The sequence below is a fragment of the Hyaena hyaena genome, unplaced genomic scaffold (genome assembly GCF_003009895.1).
Source record: "Hyaena hyaena isolate Hyena2069 unplaced genomic scaffold, ASM300989v1 scaffold_14, whole genome shotgun sequence".
Taxonomy (NCBI): Eukaryota; Metazoa; Chordata; class Mammalia; order Carnivora; family Hyaenidae; genus Hyaena; species Hyaena hyaena.
Window position 1 is genome coordinate 3292459 of NW_024080646.1, and position 15913 is coordinate 3308371.

Genomic DNA, 15913 nt, shown 5'->3' on the forward strand with positions numbered 1-15913 from the left:
AGGAGAGGAGAGGAAAGGAAAGGAAAGGAAAGGAAAGGAAAGGAAAGGAAAGGAAAGGAAAGGAAAGGAAAGGAAAGGGTAGGTAAAAGTTAGTATAAGATAGTGGATTTATATTCAGAAGTCAGGTGTCCTGGGTTATTCCCAAGAAGAGAGAATACCACATGAAAGGGGAAAAAATGAAGGCAGGAAATAAGGAACAATGAAATGAAAGATTTCCCAGTGTCATATTTATTTTAAAATGTACTTTTGGGGTGTGGCTCAACTGGTTGAACGTCTCTCTTTTTTAAACTTTTCTTTTTTTAAAGCTTATTTATTTATTTTGAGAGAGAGAGAGCAAGGGAGGGACAGAGAGTGAGAGAGGGACAGAATCCCAAGCAGGCTCCTTACTGTCAGCGTGGAGACAGGCAGGACTCGATTTCAGGAACCGTGAGATCATGACTTGAGCCAAACTCAAGAGTCAGACACTTAGCAGACTGAGCCACCCAGGCGCTGCAGTGTCTGACTCTTGATGGCTCAGGTTGTGATCCCAGGATTTTGGGATTGAGCCCCCACCTTGGGCTCCATGTTGTACATGGAGCCTGCTTAAGATTCTGTCTCTCTCTTGCCCTCTCTTTCTCCCTCCGCTTCTCTTCCTCTGTTCCTCTCACCAACTATCTCTGTCTCTCAAATAAATAAATAAATAAATAAATAAATAAATAAATATTTTAGAAATGCATTTTTGTGTGTGCAAGCCCAAAATGAATGAGAATGATATAGGAGAGAGGGTTATGGAAACCCACTGAGTCATGCAGTTAGATCTCTTTTAGATCTTTTTAGATCATTCATTAAATGTACATAATTGGGACAGAAAGTACAATCTTTTCTTGCACACACACATTTATATTATTTTATTTTACTTTAATGATGGTAAAAGACATGTTACATAACATTTACCATCTCAACCATTTTTTAGTGTACAGTATAATAGCGTTAATTATATTCCCATTGTTGTGCAACAGACTCCAGAACTTTATCATCTTGCAAAATGGAAACTCTGTACCTATTAGGCAATAGCTTCCATTTTCTCCTCCCCCCCAATTCCTGAAAACCACCATTCTACTTTCTAATGGTATGAATTTGACTACTTTAAATACCTCATATAAGTGGAATCCCGCAGTATTTGTCTTTTTGTGACTGGCTTATCCCACTTAGCATAGTATCTTCACATTACATCCTAGCAATCTAGGATCTTCACATCTATTCTAGTTCAATCTAGCTAGAACTATCACATTCTAGCACAGAAGGATTTCCTTTTTAGGGCTACATAATAGTCCATCATATGAATACATGATATTTTCTCTATCCGTTCGTCTGTCCACAGACATTCCAGTTGCTTCCACCTTTTACCTATTGTGAATAGTGCTGAAATGAACATGGGTATGTGAATAGCTCTTCAAAACCCAGTTTTCAATTCTTTGGGGTATATCCTCAGAAGTGGGATTGCTGGATCACATGGTCATTCCATCTTTAAATTTTTAAAAAATCTCAATACTGTTTTCCACAGTGACTGCACTGTTTTATAGTCCCACCAGCAGCGCATATGTGTTCCAATTTCTGTACATCCTCGCCAACACTTGGTATTCTGTTTTTTTTAAATAGTAGCCATCCTAATGACTATGAGGTGGTATCTCATTGGTTTTGATTTGCATTTCTTTACAGATTAGTTACGTTGAGTATCTTTCATGTAAAAGCCTGCACTTTAAAGAGAACATTTTTTTAATGTTTCTTTATTTTTCAGAGAGAGAAAGACAGAGTGCGAGCAGTGGAGGGGCAGAGAGAGAGGGAGACACAGAACTGGAAATGGGCTCCAGGTTCCAGGCTGTCAGCACAGAGCCCCACGTGGGGCTTGGACTCATGAATTGTGAGATCATGACCTGAGCCGAAGTCGGAAGCTTAACCGACTGAGCCACCCAGTTGCCCCTAAAAGACTGCACTTTTAACCTTTATATTCTGTTGCCTCCTTAAAATTTGGTTTCCATATGTCTTAAATGGGCATAATCATACCTAATCTCTCAGGACTATGATGAGAATTAAAGCAAATTAAATAATATAATGTATATAAAGTGTTTAGCCCAGTGCCCAACATGTAGTAGACATTCAGTAAAGGGTATTTATTATTATTTACACATAAATGTGATACTAATGTAATTTTAATTTATTTCTTTATTAAAAAATTTTTTTATGTTGATTTATTTCTGGGAGAGAGAGAGAGAAACAGATTGTGAGTCGGGGAGGAGCAGAGAAAGACGGAGACACGGAATTTGAAGCAGGCCCCAGGCTCTGAGCTGTCAGCACAGGGTCTGATGCAGGGCTTCAACTCAAACTGGGAGATCATGACTTGAGTCAAAGTCAGCCACTTGCCCAACTGAGCCACCCAGGCGCTCCTCTAATTTTAGTTTATATTTTTAACAGCTTGAGGTATGATTTGCATATAGTTATATTCCCTTATTTTAAGCATACAAGTTTTAGTAAATTTACATAAACATGCAACCATCACCACAATGTAGTTTTACATTTTCATCCCCCTCCCCAAAAAAGAACCCTTGTGCCCATTTGTAGTTACTGCCTATTCCCATCCCAAGCCCCAGGCAACTGCTAATCTATATTCTGTCTCTATAGACTTATCCAGGTTGGAACATTTATATATATACAAATTTAGGGGTGCCTGGGTGGCAGTTGGGCATCTGACCCTTGGTTTCAGCTTGGGTCATGATCTCATGATTCATGAGTTCTGCGCTGCTGGTGCAGAAACTGCTTGGGATTCTCTCTACCCCCCTCTCTCTGCCTCTCCCCCACTCGTGCTCGCTCTCTCCCTCTCTCTCTCAAAATAAATTAAAAAAAAAGACATTTAAAAATAAATAAATGCAAACTTTATTTCAACAGTACACAAATACGTTTCTTCTATTCATTTCATTTCTTCCCCTTTTTTGTCATATACATTGTCTTTATACATTGTATATATATATATACACATTACGTCTTTATACATTGTATGCCGATCAACACAGATTTATAATTACTGCTTTAAATAGTTGTCTTTTAAATTAGATAGAAGAGCTATAAAGATATATTTTTACTGCCTTTCATATTTACCTATGTAGTTACTTTTACTATCGTTCTTCATTTCTAACAGGGAGGGAAGTTATTGTCTATAGTATCCTTTCATTTCTGTCTTAAGATTCCCATTAGTATTTTTTATAAGGAGGGCTGGTTAGCACTGAATTCTCTCAGCTTTGTTTATAATGGAATGTCTTCATTTCTCCTCTGTTTTTGAAGGACAGCTTGCTGGATATGTATTCTTTGTTGCCAGTCTGTTTCCTTTAGCACTTTGACCGCTGTCCCACTGCCTTCTGACTTCTACGGTTTGTGGTAAATAGTTAGGTGTTAACCTTATTGAGGGCCCTTGTATGTCATGGGCTTCTTTCCCATTGCTGTTAAGATTCTTTGTCAGGGCGCCTGGGTGGCTCAGTAGGTTAAGTGTCCAACTTTGGCTCAGGTCATGATCTTACGGTCTGTGAGTTCGAGCCCTGCATCAGGTTCTATGCAGGCAGCTCAGAGCCTGGAGCCTGTTTCAGATTCTGTGTCTCCCTCTCTCTCTGCCCCTCCCCCGCTCATGCTGTCTCTCTCTGTTTCAAAAATAAATAAAAACTATAAAAAATTTATTTAAAAAAAGATTTTTTGTCTTTGCCTTTCAGAATCTTTACTATGATGTTTCTGTGTGTGGATCTCTTGCATTTATCCTACATAGAGTTTGATGAGCTAGGATGTTTATGTAGATTAAGGGTGTTTATCAAATCTGAGAAGTCTTGCAGCCATTATTTCTTTAAATACTGTTTCTTTCCCTTTCTCTCTCTTCTCTTTCTGGTACTTCAATTATTCACATGTTGGTATATTTGATCGTGTCTCCTTTGTCTTTGAGAGTCTGTTTGTTTTTCCTCATTCTTTTTACTTTCTGTTTCTCAGACTGGGTAATCTCAACTGACCTTCAAATTTGCTGATCCTTCCTTCTGTGTACTCAACTCTGTTGTTGAGCCCTTGTCTTGGTCAGCTCTGGCTGCCATAACAGAATACCATAGACCAAATGACTTAAACAACAGAAATCTATTTTCTCACAGTTCTAGAGGCTAGAAGTCCCAGATCAAGATTGCCAGCCAGTTTGACCCCTGGTGAGGGCTCTCTTACTAGCTTACACATGGTTGCCTTCTCACTATGTTCTTACATGGTAGACAGAGAGAGTGAGTTTTCTGGTATCTCCTTTTATAAGGGCATTGATTCTATCAGATCACAGCTCTACCCTTATGATCTTATTTAACCTTAATTACTTCTTTACTCCAAATACACTCAAACTAGAGGTCAGGGCTTCAACACATAAATTTGGACAGAACGCAATCCAGTCCACAGCAGCCCTTCTAGTGAATTCTTCATTTCCAGATATTGTAATTTTCAACTCTAGAATTTCTATTTGGTTCTTTTTTTTTTTTTTTTTTTTTTTTTACAATTCCTATTTCTTTATTAGTATATTGTATTTGGTGAGATATTTTCTCATGTTTTACTTTAGTTCTTTAGACACGGTGTTCTTTATTTCTTTGACATATGCTGATTTAAAGTCTTTCTGTAGTAAGTCCAATGTCTGGGCTTCCTCAGGGACAGTTTCTATTTATGTATTCCCTTTCCCCCATGCTTTCCTGTTTCTTTTTCATGCCTCTTTTTTTTTTTTTTTTTTTTGCTGAACACTGGACATTTAACATAATGTAATGTGGCAACCCAGAAAATCAGATTTCTCCCCCTCCCCAGAATTTGTTGCTGTTGCTGCTTACTATTGCTGTTTGTATCTTTGTTTAATGGGTTTTCTGCACTAATTCTGTAAGGTCTGTATTCTTTGTCGTGTAAGGCCGGTAAAGTCAATGCTTTGTTAGCTTAGTGGTCAGCTAGTGACTGGACAGAGTTCTTTAAATGCGTAAAATCAAAAGGTCTCCTAGTCTCTGCCAAAGGGTTTGTGTGTATGTTGAGGGACCCCTCAACACTCATCCAGGCTGCTGACTGCTCTGCTTTAGCCTTCACTTCCGGTTTACTCCAAGCCTCATGGTCAGCTAGAGGTGAGGGCTTAAGGCATGCTTGCAGCCCTGAGTATGTGTGGTCTTCCACCTCCCCAAGACTGTGTTGGAGCTTTTCAAAGCCCCTATGCACATCTCATTCCCAGCTTTTTAAGTTTTGTGATTAGCCTATTATGAGCCCCAACTGTTATCCATCACCTCAGGCAGCAATGAAGTTAAGCAACTGCCTCTAATGTTTTCAGATATCCTAAGGGAAAGGCTTTTCATTTTGGGGAAAGTGCCAAGTCAGGTCAAACAAAGACAGCCTTAGACGTAGAATCTTCCAGAAAACCTCCAGACAGGTCAAATCATGATAGTTCTCTGGAAGTGAAGCTTTGCATAAGCTCCAATGCCACTGTCTCGCCTGATGGCTGCTGGGCTACTGGCTTTCATCTTGCCAGTGTGGGCTACTGTTTTTCAAAGCAACTGTGGAGGTGGGGGATGGGAACAGAGCAAGCTGACTGCCACAAAGCCTGATGTTCTTACCAAAATTCAGCCATTTTTCTTGAACAAACACTTTTCAGATTGCAGTAAGCGTTTGATCAATGTCCAGGGTCTAACATGTTTGATTCTAACCCTTTTTGCCAGTTTTCCCATGGCTTTTACAGAGGAGAGAATTTCTGGAGGTTCTCCCTCCGCCAATTTTGCTGGCATGGCCACCCTCATATAGATAGGATCACACAATATGTGGTCTGCGTCTGGCTTCGTTCACTCAGCATATTACTTTTGGGGTTCATCCCGGGTTGTCATAGGTATCAACGCTTTGTTTCATTTACTGCCAAATAGTATTCCATTGAATGGATGGACCTGTACAGAAATGGTAAAATATGTCTACAGGTTTGAAGTACTTGAAAAGTAGCACCTTGAGGTATCAGATATTTTTTTTTTAATGTTTGCCTATGAGAGAGAAAGAGAGACGTGTGCAAGCAAGGGAGGGACAGAGAAAAAGGGAGATGAGGATCTGAGGTGGGCTTCTGTGCTGAGAGCAGAGAGCCCGACGCAGGGCTTGAACCAACAGACAGTGAGAACATGACCTGAGCTGAAGTCGGACACTTAACTGACTGAGCAACCCAGGCACCCATGGACATACTTAATAATACAAATGGAACACTATTTTAAAGAAGTTGTCATAACCAAGTAAATGTAATATGTTTTATGATTTGATAAGCTTTCCTTTATTTATTTATATTAATCTTATTTCTTTTGGTGTTAGACTTTTTTTGTGGCTTTTCTATCCATTCATCCCAAGCATTTGTTGGCCACTGAGGAAGGCATGAGATCATAGCATTTACCAGCTCACAGGGTTTATAAGGCAACGATTATTACCTGTAAAACATGCTAAGTGCCATACAGATAGGATAAACAAAGCCCTCTGAGGATAAATGCTATATATTTTACACAATTTATATTTTAAATTTATATATATGAGATATATGTCTAGAAATATAATTTTTTCAATTCATAAAATAAGTCAGAAAATCATAATTGCTTGAAAGAACTAAGTCGTAGAACAAAAAGGATCATCAAGAACTTTTTTAATGTGTATTTTTCCTTTACCTCCACCATCTGCACACGCACATGATACAGACGGTCTGGTCGCGGGTTATTTGGCTCCTCGTAGATGATGGACATGTGCCGACCCTGTTGAAAGAAAAACATGAACACCACGGTTGAGATATTCTGAGGCTTATAACTGATCTAAGAACCCATTTCTAGGATCTACATTACATGGAATGCCTGATGCTAAAAAATCGTGAAGGGAACAGACTGGCACAAGGATTAGTGAATGGAAACAGAAAATACCTAATACAGTGCATGTTCACAAATAGGAAACCAGGAAAATCCCCTTGACCAAAAGCGGCTAAAAAGATGGATTTTTTTTTTAACAAAAACTATGCTTTGCAGACAATGCATGAGGTGCCTTTCCATTACTGCTGACAGGTCCAGACTGTGGTAACCAGAAAGTGCTTTGGTGGGTGAGTTAGTGAGGAGGGTGGGGTGGGCAGAAGGCTGCACAGACAGGCTGCTGCAGAGCTGGCACGTGGGAAAGACCCTGTAGCCCACTCCCTCTGTAGCCCGCTCTCTCTGGGATCCAGCCCTGCTCACCCTCAGCCTCTGAACCTCCCTCCCCATAGCCAGGGCTCTTTGGGGATCCTGATGGGGCATAATGGGAAGGTCAACACCCATGAGCACCTCCACCCCAAACCCTCACATAAAAATCCCAAAAAGGTTCTAACCCCAAACCCAAAAGGGTTCCATTCACTAGCACTGGCGTTTCAGAAAGAAGACCATTGTCTGCAATCACCAATCACTGACAAGCTTTATCTAAAAAAGCATGCCCCATAGGCTTTTAATTACGGTGGTTTGGAACAAAGCAACAGACTGAATGCTTCATGAACCTAAATTGTCTTCCATGTTTGGAGGGAGAATTAAGAAGAAATTTTGGTCCTCACTTTTCTGTGAATTCCAACTGCCTGTGTAATAAACTCTTCGGCAATAAAATATTGGTATGTAATGGCCCGAACTCAAGATACTCTGAAAAAATAGGAAACTGAAATACAGCAGTGCCATGATGGCGTTTTTATTATGGAGCTACTTCTTCCTCTAAAAACTCTTCGGTGCTTCATTTTCAAGATGTTTTACAAAGTTTCTTTACAGGTTTTGAAACAATAGTTCAAAAACTTTGGGTGCCAGTAACAACAAAACACAACCCAGCCGTGCCTAAACACAAAAATCAGCCAGAATGCAAGGCTCTCAGCTGTGACGAGATATGTGAGACTTGCTCGTCCCTATTGTACAGTGAATGACACACAAAAAAACCTTCAGGAAGCTGGAATTGCTCTGCATTAACCACAGCACATACACCAGAAACAGCATCAAGTCAGGCGCAGGCACCTCCGTGCTGGTCAAGACACTGGGCCCTGTACTGTAGGACATTCAAAGCAGAATGTGACATTGACCCTGCCTTTGAGGAACTTCCTAGATTGCAGTTCTAGACTATGTCGCTGGTACATAGTGTATAGATGTCATTTCTCTTCTCAAAAAACCAAAATGGCTCCCTACTGTCTATATCAACTCAAATTCCTTATCGTAGCATGAAACATCCTCTTTCCCACCCTTCCAGGGTTGTTTTCTAGGACTCAGGAATCACTGTTAATACGGCCAAGTTGGACAGGTCACTGCTCCTCTGCCTTGGTTTATCTTATTCATTGATAAGAATTCTCATGTCATGCCAATGCTTAAAGTTCTGGCCCCAAATTAACCCTTTCCATGAAACCTTCTGTGGACCTCTCGACTAAATAAGTACCCAGTTGGGCCCCAGGTCCCACTGAGTCCTATTTGAACTTTACCTCAAACCCTTATTGTTCAGTGGATTGTAGCTATTTGCCTATTTCTTTTATCTCCCTTCTTGGATGACACTTTTGTTAAGGACAGGGGTCACCTGTCTTTTATGAGCCCAGCAATGTGGCCTTGCAAACTGGAAGGTCTCAAAAACATTTGTGAGACTGAATCGAAAGGTAGAAATGTAACAGTAAGTTTAACACGAAGCAGTGACTTAAGAGAAACAGGCGTGAGATATAGTTACGTCCTTTGGGAGGGGAGACAAGAGAAACCACTGGGGCTGGAATGGTCAGGGGAAGCAGGACCCTGAGGAGGGGCTACCTGCTCTCAACTTCCTTTAAGTTGCTACAAAATATTGGAAATGACTTAATCCAAATTATTTAAAGGCCATTTATCAAGATGTCCTAAAACTGGGTCAGCAACCAACTGCAACTGTCACGTCCCGCCACTTGGGTCGTGTTCTGATACCTACAGTGAGCTGCACATCAGGCTTCTTTTCCAGAAGAACCATTTCACCAGGTAGGCCAAAGGACTTGATTTGGTAGGTGAGATAGCCACCATAGGAAGAAACCTAAAATTGGAATTGTAGGGTCAACAGCACAAGCATTAGACGAACCTATGGGAACATTAACCCACATCACAAGCACAAAGGCCCAATCTGGAAAGATACCATCAACCTGTTCGTGGTCATCTTGAGAGAGAAGAATTGAAGAAGATATTTGAACTTTCTACTTTGTACCATTTTATATCACTTAAAATGTTTAACATGAACATCACTGAGCTTTACAAGCAAGAATATGCTTCTGTTAAGAAGATGGGGCACCTGGGTGGCTCAGTCAGTTAAGCGTCCCACTCTTGGTTTTGGCTCAGGTCATGATCTCACAGTTTGTGAGTTCGAGCCCCACATCAAGGTCTGTGCTGACAGCCTGGAGCCTGCTTGGGATTCTGTCTCCCTCTATCTCTGCCCCTCTCCTACTTGCTCTCTATAATAAATAAATATTTTTTTAAAGAAAAAAAATTATAGTCACACAGAAACAAGTAAGATCCTTCTATTCTAGATGACTACTAACCCAAAGTGTTCATTTAATCTATAGCTATCCTAAGAAATCTAGGCCATTGGTTTCTTATTTAAATGAGAGAACTGGTGGGGCACCTGGGTGGCTCAGTAAGTTAAGTGTCTGACTTTGGCTCAGGTCATGATCTCACAGTTCATGGGTTCAAGCCCCGCGTTGGGCTCTGTGCTGACAGTTCAGAGCCTGGAGCCTGCTTTGGATTCTGTGTCTCTCTCTCTCTCTGCACTTCCCCTGCTTGTGCTCTGTCTCTCTCTTTCTCAAAAATAACCATTAAAAATGTTTTAAAAAATGAGAGAATTGGTTAATACCTATGTGTTACAAAATGAACCTCTAGAAGTAAATTTTTTAAAAACTTCCCCTGAGAGCAGATGGTGTGTATTTCCTAAGTGATCATGCATTCTCCAGGTACAGAAGCCATGTGTGACGGCTCCAGTAGGTTTATAGATCTTTTCTCAAGGCCATCTAAGCAGCATGATCATGGAGGCATGAAGTCATAGTTTTGTGGCAGCTATTTCACCTCTGCTCCTGATACTTCCCACCCTTCGGATAAAAACCAATCAAGAAAGGAGTAATTGAGAGATGAAAATAAGAGGCAATGATCATCTCAGAGTGGGGCAGGACAAAACACCCTTCCTGGAAAACCCAAATAACCTGGAGGAAGGGAGAAGAACAGCATTACCAGGGCCCCAGGTCACAGACGTTCCCTAAAATCTGCAAACTGACAAAGTCACAGAGTTATGGTCTTAGAGTCTGGAAGTGTTCCTGGGTAGCGTCTTAAATCATCCTCTTGAGACTAAATATTGCCTTTCTGATGGACTAAAGTGGTTTGTAAAATATGTCCACAAATCCTTTGATACTCTTGTTTTCAAGACATGGAGCTTAATTTAATTCTCTTCCTTGAGTTCAGGATGGCCTTAGTGACTGCCTTCTAACCAGCAGAATATGGTAGAAGTGAGGATGTGTTTCTGTTGCAATTAAGTTATAAAAAGATTATAGTTTCTATTTTGAGTTCCTCTCTCTGTCTCTGTCTCTCTCTACACATCTCTAGCTCTCTCTCGTTTTCTTTTATTTAAATTTTTAATGTTTATTTATTTTTGAGAGAGAGAGACAGAGTGTGAGCAGGGGAGGGGCAGAGAGAGGGGGACACAGAATCTGAAGCAGCTCCAGGCTCTGAACGGTCAGCACAGAGCCCGACGCGGGGCTCGAACCCACGAACCCTGAGATCATGACCTGAGCCGAAGTCGGACGCCTAACCGACTGAGCCACCCAGGTGCCCCTAGTCTCTCTCGTTTTCTACCCACTACTTACGGGAAGCCAGGTGCCACGTCACAAGGTCCTAAGGACTATGGAGGCCTCACGTGACGAGGAACTGAGACTTCCTTCCAGCAGCCAGCAAGGAACAGGGGCCCGTGACAACCACACGAATGAGCTGGGAAACGGATCCTCCAGTCCTGATGACTCCAGCCCTGGCTGACATCTTGACTACAACCCTATGAGATACCTGAGCCATCCACTCCTGAATTCCTGAGCCACAGAAACTGGGCAACATAATAACTGTTTGTTTCTTTAAGCCCCAAAGTTTGGGGGTAATTGCACAGTAACAGATAACCTACATATGGGCTTACTGTGTGGAGGCCAAGAAGGGTGTCACGTGAGGTAGAAGAGGGGTCCTATGAGAGAAGCAACATTCCCTGCACTCAAAGGTCAAAACCCAAGTCCTTCAACCAGAAGACCCAATTAGATTGGGGCACCTGGGTGGCTTAGCTGGTTGGGCATCTGACTTCGGCTCAGGCCATGATCTTGCAATTTGTGGGTTTGAGCCCCATGTCAGGCTCTGTGCTGACAGCTCAGAGCCTGGAGCCTGCTTCGGATTCTGTGTCTCCCCCTCTCTCTGCCCCTCCCATGCTCATTCTCTGTCTCTCAATAATAAATAAACATTAAAAAAAAATTAGAAGACACAATTAGAGTCCTCGGGCCAACAAGGCCCTATTATGCAGTCGTTCTAAGAGAATGCAGTGCCACCTGAGCCGGGCCATGTGGAATCTACACCTTCTGAAAAGCTCTCCCCTCTGCTGCCAGGTGCCTGGTTCTACAGGAAGCCCACACTCTGTCCTCAGAAATGAGCCTAGTGGGCCAGGCAGCAAAGGAAGAGCAACTCATTTGTCAGCTCCCCGAGGAATGTCTAGCTAACTGCATGTTGACTCGGCTAATGACAGCTGAGGTGCTACTGGCACCTTGTGCTTCTTGTAATAACTCATGAGTCACTTGTCAGCTTTTGTTTTCCTGACAAGGAGCCTTTCTTCCACTTTAAAACAAGAATTCTTAGCAGTAGCTTTTAAAAGCACACATGTCCCATTTGCAACAGATATTATTGAAACGGTTAAGCAAAAATGGAGAAAAACGTGATGCGCGATTTCCTTTGCTGGTGAGCTAATGCTTGTGGGGTACATGAGGCTCATACATGCTTAACCCCTCCCAGCGGAAGTCCCACCTCTTTTCTGCATGTGTAGTTCATCTAATTTCTTCAGTTTTAGGAGCCTGAATTTCCTGACACTTCCTTCCAGACAGTAAATGATGCTCACGTGGTGGAGGAGGAGGCCCGGCGAGGACTCAGAAGAACAACAGGATGCCGTTACCTTGTCTCCCAGGTAGGAAAGGGGTGCGACCCAGGACGCGCTGTGCACGGTGGAGGGCAGCTCCTGGAGGTCTGCGACCACACTGCTGCTGCCTGGGTTGAATGAGACGGGGATGTCTGCTCTGTCTGCTGTCTCCAGGCTCCAGCCCATCATGTCCACAAACTGGAACACAAGAGCAAAGGATGGCAACGTGCACTTGCGGCTGCTCTGGTGACGACTGAATTATGCAGAACAATAAGGACCAGCGGCAGCCACCTTGCTTCAAAGGCTTCACTTGGATGCCTCCTCTTGAACTTGACCTTGGATTCCCATGACAGAACCCTCCCCAGCCACTGCCTCCCTTGTTCCCATCACAACTGGGAGTACTCAGACCGTGGTGATCACAGTATGTGGAATTTATCTTTGTCCCAGCACACTTCCTGGATCTGGACATGTAGTAGGTAGCCTATAAATATTTAAATAACATACAAATAAGTGTGGGGATAATAACTAGGACCGTGGGCACATTTTAATGGTGAGCTCTTTAGAGAGCAAATGTGAGATGGAATGGAGTGGCCTGCTATCATGATTTTTCTTTAAATGAATCCTCATAACAAATAATTTTTGATCATAAAGGAAGACAAGATTTAAATGATGAGGGAGAAAAAAAGAAGAAATTGACAAGACATTAGTAAGAAGTAATGCTTCTGGGTTCCCCTGGAGGTAGAAGACCTCAGTGGATTTACAAATTAAGTTTTTCCCCAGTTACAAGCATACATTCCTCTGGAGAGGCAGGCAATGAAATTTACAAAATAATTATTCCTCACATCCTTGTTAGACAGAAGACATTACTCACACAAAGAAGGCAAGTGTGAAACTGCTGGTTCATGGAATAACAAAGGCAACAAAAGTTTTAGTTTCATGGAGTTAATTTAAAAACTGGCCAGAGATGTGGTAAAAATAAATGAGATGGAAAGTAAAACAGAAAAACAGGAAGCAGAGAAAAATAAGTGAGGGGGAAGAACAGGAAACCCCATTTATTTCATGAGTGTTTCTTGAGCATCTATTATGTTCTGGACGCTGCTATAGGCACTGGGAATATATCAGGAGCTTACATGCTGGTGTTGGAGAAAGATACTTATAAACATATTTTAAAACTAACTGGATAACATGTCAGGGAGGGATAAATTCTACAGAGGACACAAAGAAAGGTAAGCATACAGAGCATTCAGGGTGAGCTATTTCATAGGGAGCAGTGAGGGGAGGCCTCTCTGAGCCCAGGACACTTGTGCAGACCTGACCAATGGAGGGACTGAGCGTGAGGACATCTGTGGAAAGAACAGTGCGGGCTGAGGAATGGTGAGCACAAACCTTAACACTTTAACAAAGTAACATATAAAATTTCCCCAAGCCCTCACACTTCAGGGCAATTCACTTCCTCCCCATTTGGAAGTACAAAATGAAACCCAAAACGCTAATTCCATATATACCTTAGCTCTTCTTTTATGTGTACTGTGACAACGGTTATTTATTCCAAAACAAAAGCAGCGGGTACAACCCTTGGGATTTGCCGGGTCCAAGTAGAATGATCCTTCTCGACACATATTACATTCCATACCCTCCACGTTCTCCTATTGAAATAAAACAAGAAACAAGAGATGGCTTCTTCTAAAGATTCCCTGATGGCAATTAGCTACTTCTGCAAATTAATGCCAATACAAGATGTTACAACGCAGATGCTGACAAGACATGGAAAGTTATATAACTGTCAAGCTTTTTATATCACGTTAATTGTTTAAACTATTCTACCACACTTAAGTGAAAGAGAGAATTTTCTCAATTTCACAAGATGCCCCTTGGCATCCTGAATGTAGAGAAATAGCACCATAAGGATTCACAATATGGTGGATGGCTGGTTCATTCCACTTACTTCTACCTCAAAACATCTGAACCTCTTGAAATTATAAAGTTTGGTGCCAACTTTTCTGGAAAGGATCCTTATCTGTCTTCTGATTCTTACAGTCTACATCTTCTCCAAAGGATAAGAAGGGTCTTCCCTTGTAACTATTTCTATCTAACGAGATAATAACTATTAAATGCTACATGCCTTGTGGAAATCCATTATAGGTCAGTCCCACTTCCCACATATTTTTATGCATTGAGCCAACATGAAGAACTTCCTCACCGACCAGTGGCTAGTGCCCTCGGGATTGTGTGTTCTGCCTCACCTTGCACAGGCAAGCTCCGGTCCCTGGGTCGCAGACCCCTGGCTCTGTCCCATCCCTGTTGCAATGGCACGGGATGCACTCAGGGAAGTGGTAAAACCCAGAAGCACACTGGTCACACTGCCGCCCCATGACTCTGGGCTTGCACCTGGACCCAAAGCAAAGGAAGCGAAAGTGTTCATCGTCTTTGCCGAAGTCTACCTGCACAGCATTAGAGCAGTTCCTGCACAAAACCAGCTGAACCCACACACTGCCCGCCTGTGGGGTGCTCACTTCCCAAGGCAGAATGGAAAGAAGCAGAGAAAAGGCACTTCCACAAAGTAGGTCAAGACGACCATCCTGGAGGTCACCTCTGGGTCTGGCGTGTGCTAGGCTCTGGGTGTACAAGGACAGACACAACCCCTGAGCCTAGGTGGCAGGGCAGAAATGTGGACAATATACACATGGGGTCTCAGCTGGGGTTGGGGATAGCAGCTCTGACCCAGGCTCCCAGAGGGAGGTGATGTGTGAGCTGAACCTAAAAGGGTAAATGTTGTGGGGTAGGAGTAGAGGTGGGTGTTCCAGACAGAAAGAACAGACAGGAGCATCCTGGGGTGTGCAGGGAGCACACATATGAGTGAAGAAAGCTGACCCATTAGCTGAAGAGGGAGGCAGGAGGCAGTTCATGGGGATAGAGGTGCTGGCCGCCATGATGCTGTCTGGTGGAGTGCGGTGGCTGAGCCCTGTGTACTGAAGGCAGTTTGGCTGGAGTACTGACCCCAGCTCTGGCGTCCAGCAGATACACTATCTTAATAATTTGCTAAGGCCCCATTTTCTCATCTGTGAAAGGGAAAATGCTAACCACTACCTCCCAGGACCCCTGTGGAGACAGATGAGGCACATGGCAAGCTCTCAGACAAGGAATCGCCATCTTGCAAAGCTTTAAGTAGGAAAGAGTGTGGTTGGATGTGTGTGTGGATGGAGTCAAGATGATCAATTCTGCAGCAGGCTGCAGTGTCAAGAGGGAGAAGGGGCTGAATTAGGGCAAAGGCACTTGGAATGGAGAGAAGAGATGGGCTCCAAGTTATTTGGGGGTGAGGCTGCTAGGGCTTGTAGTTTTCTGGATGACAGGAGAGAAGAGGGAAAGGCAAGGAAGACCCCCAATCATCCAGACTGGACCCCGGAGTGGATGAGGTAGTGGGCAAGGCTGGCGGGAAGTCCAGCGGGCAGCGGCCCTGTGCGTGGGCTCCAAGGAAAGCTCTGTGGGGAGCAGGGAGCCATGCACACGTCTGCACACTGGAGGCAAAGAATGGAGGGGAAGACCCAGAAGTTGACAGAGTGAGAAGAGCAGTGACAGGTCAGCAGAACGGAGAAGCCCGTCACCCCGCGGGCTGGAGGGAGGGAGAGGGAGTGGGAGTCAGCTCCATCACCAAGCTCCATGGCTGACGTCTGGTGGGATCCACACGCTGATCTTTTCTTTGTGGGTCTAAAGAAAATACTAGAAAATGTGTGTTATATCATAACATTGGAGGTATAATCTGACACAA

At 43.0% G+C, this 15913-nt stretch overlaps 1 protein-coding gene across 1 annotated transcript in view; it reads right to left on the reverse strand.

The window, feature by feature from the left end:
* The window catches only part of LAMA3 (laminin subunit alpha 3), a 276412-nt gene that overhangs the window by 85643 nt on the left and 174856 nt on the right, over window positions 1-15913 (reverse strand). Inside the window, exons 33-37 of the mRNA XM_039217713.1 lie at window positions 14391-14535; window positions 13653-13793; window positions 12184-12345; window positions 8947-9045; window positions 6690-6773 (exon numbers count right to left, since the gene is read on the reverse strand). Coding sequence (XP_039073644.1) covers window positions 6690-6773; window positions 8947-9045; window positions 12184-12345; window positions 13653-13793; window positions 14391-14535 — 631 coding nt within the window. The remainder of the gene's footprint in view (window positions 1-6689; window positions 6774-8946; window positions 9046-12183; window positions 12346-13652; window positions 13794-14390; window positions 14536-15913) is intronic.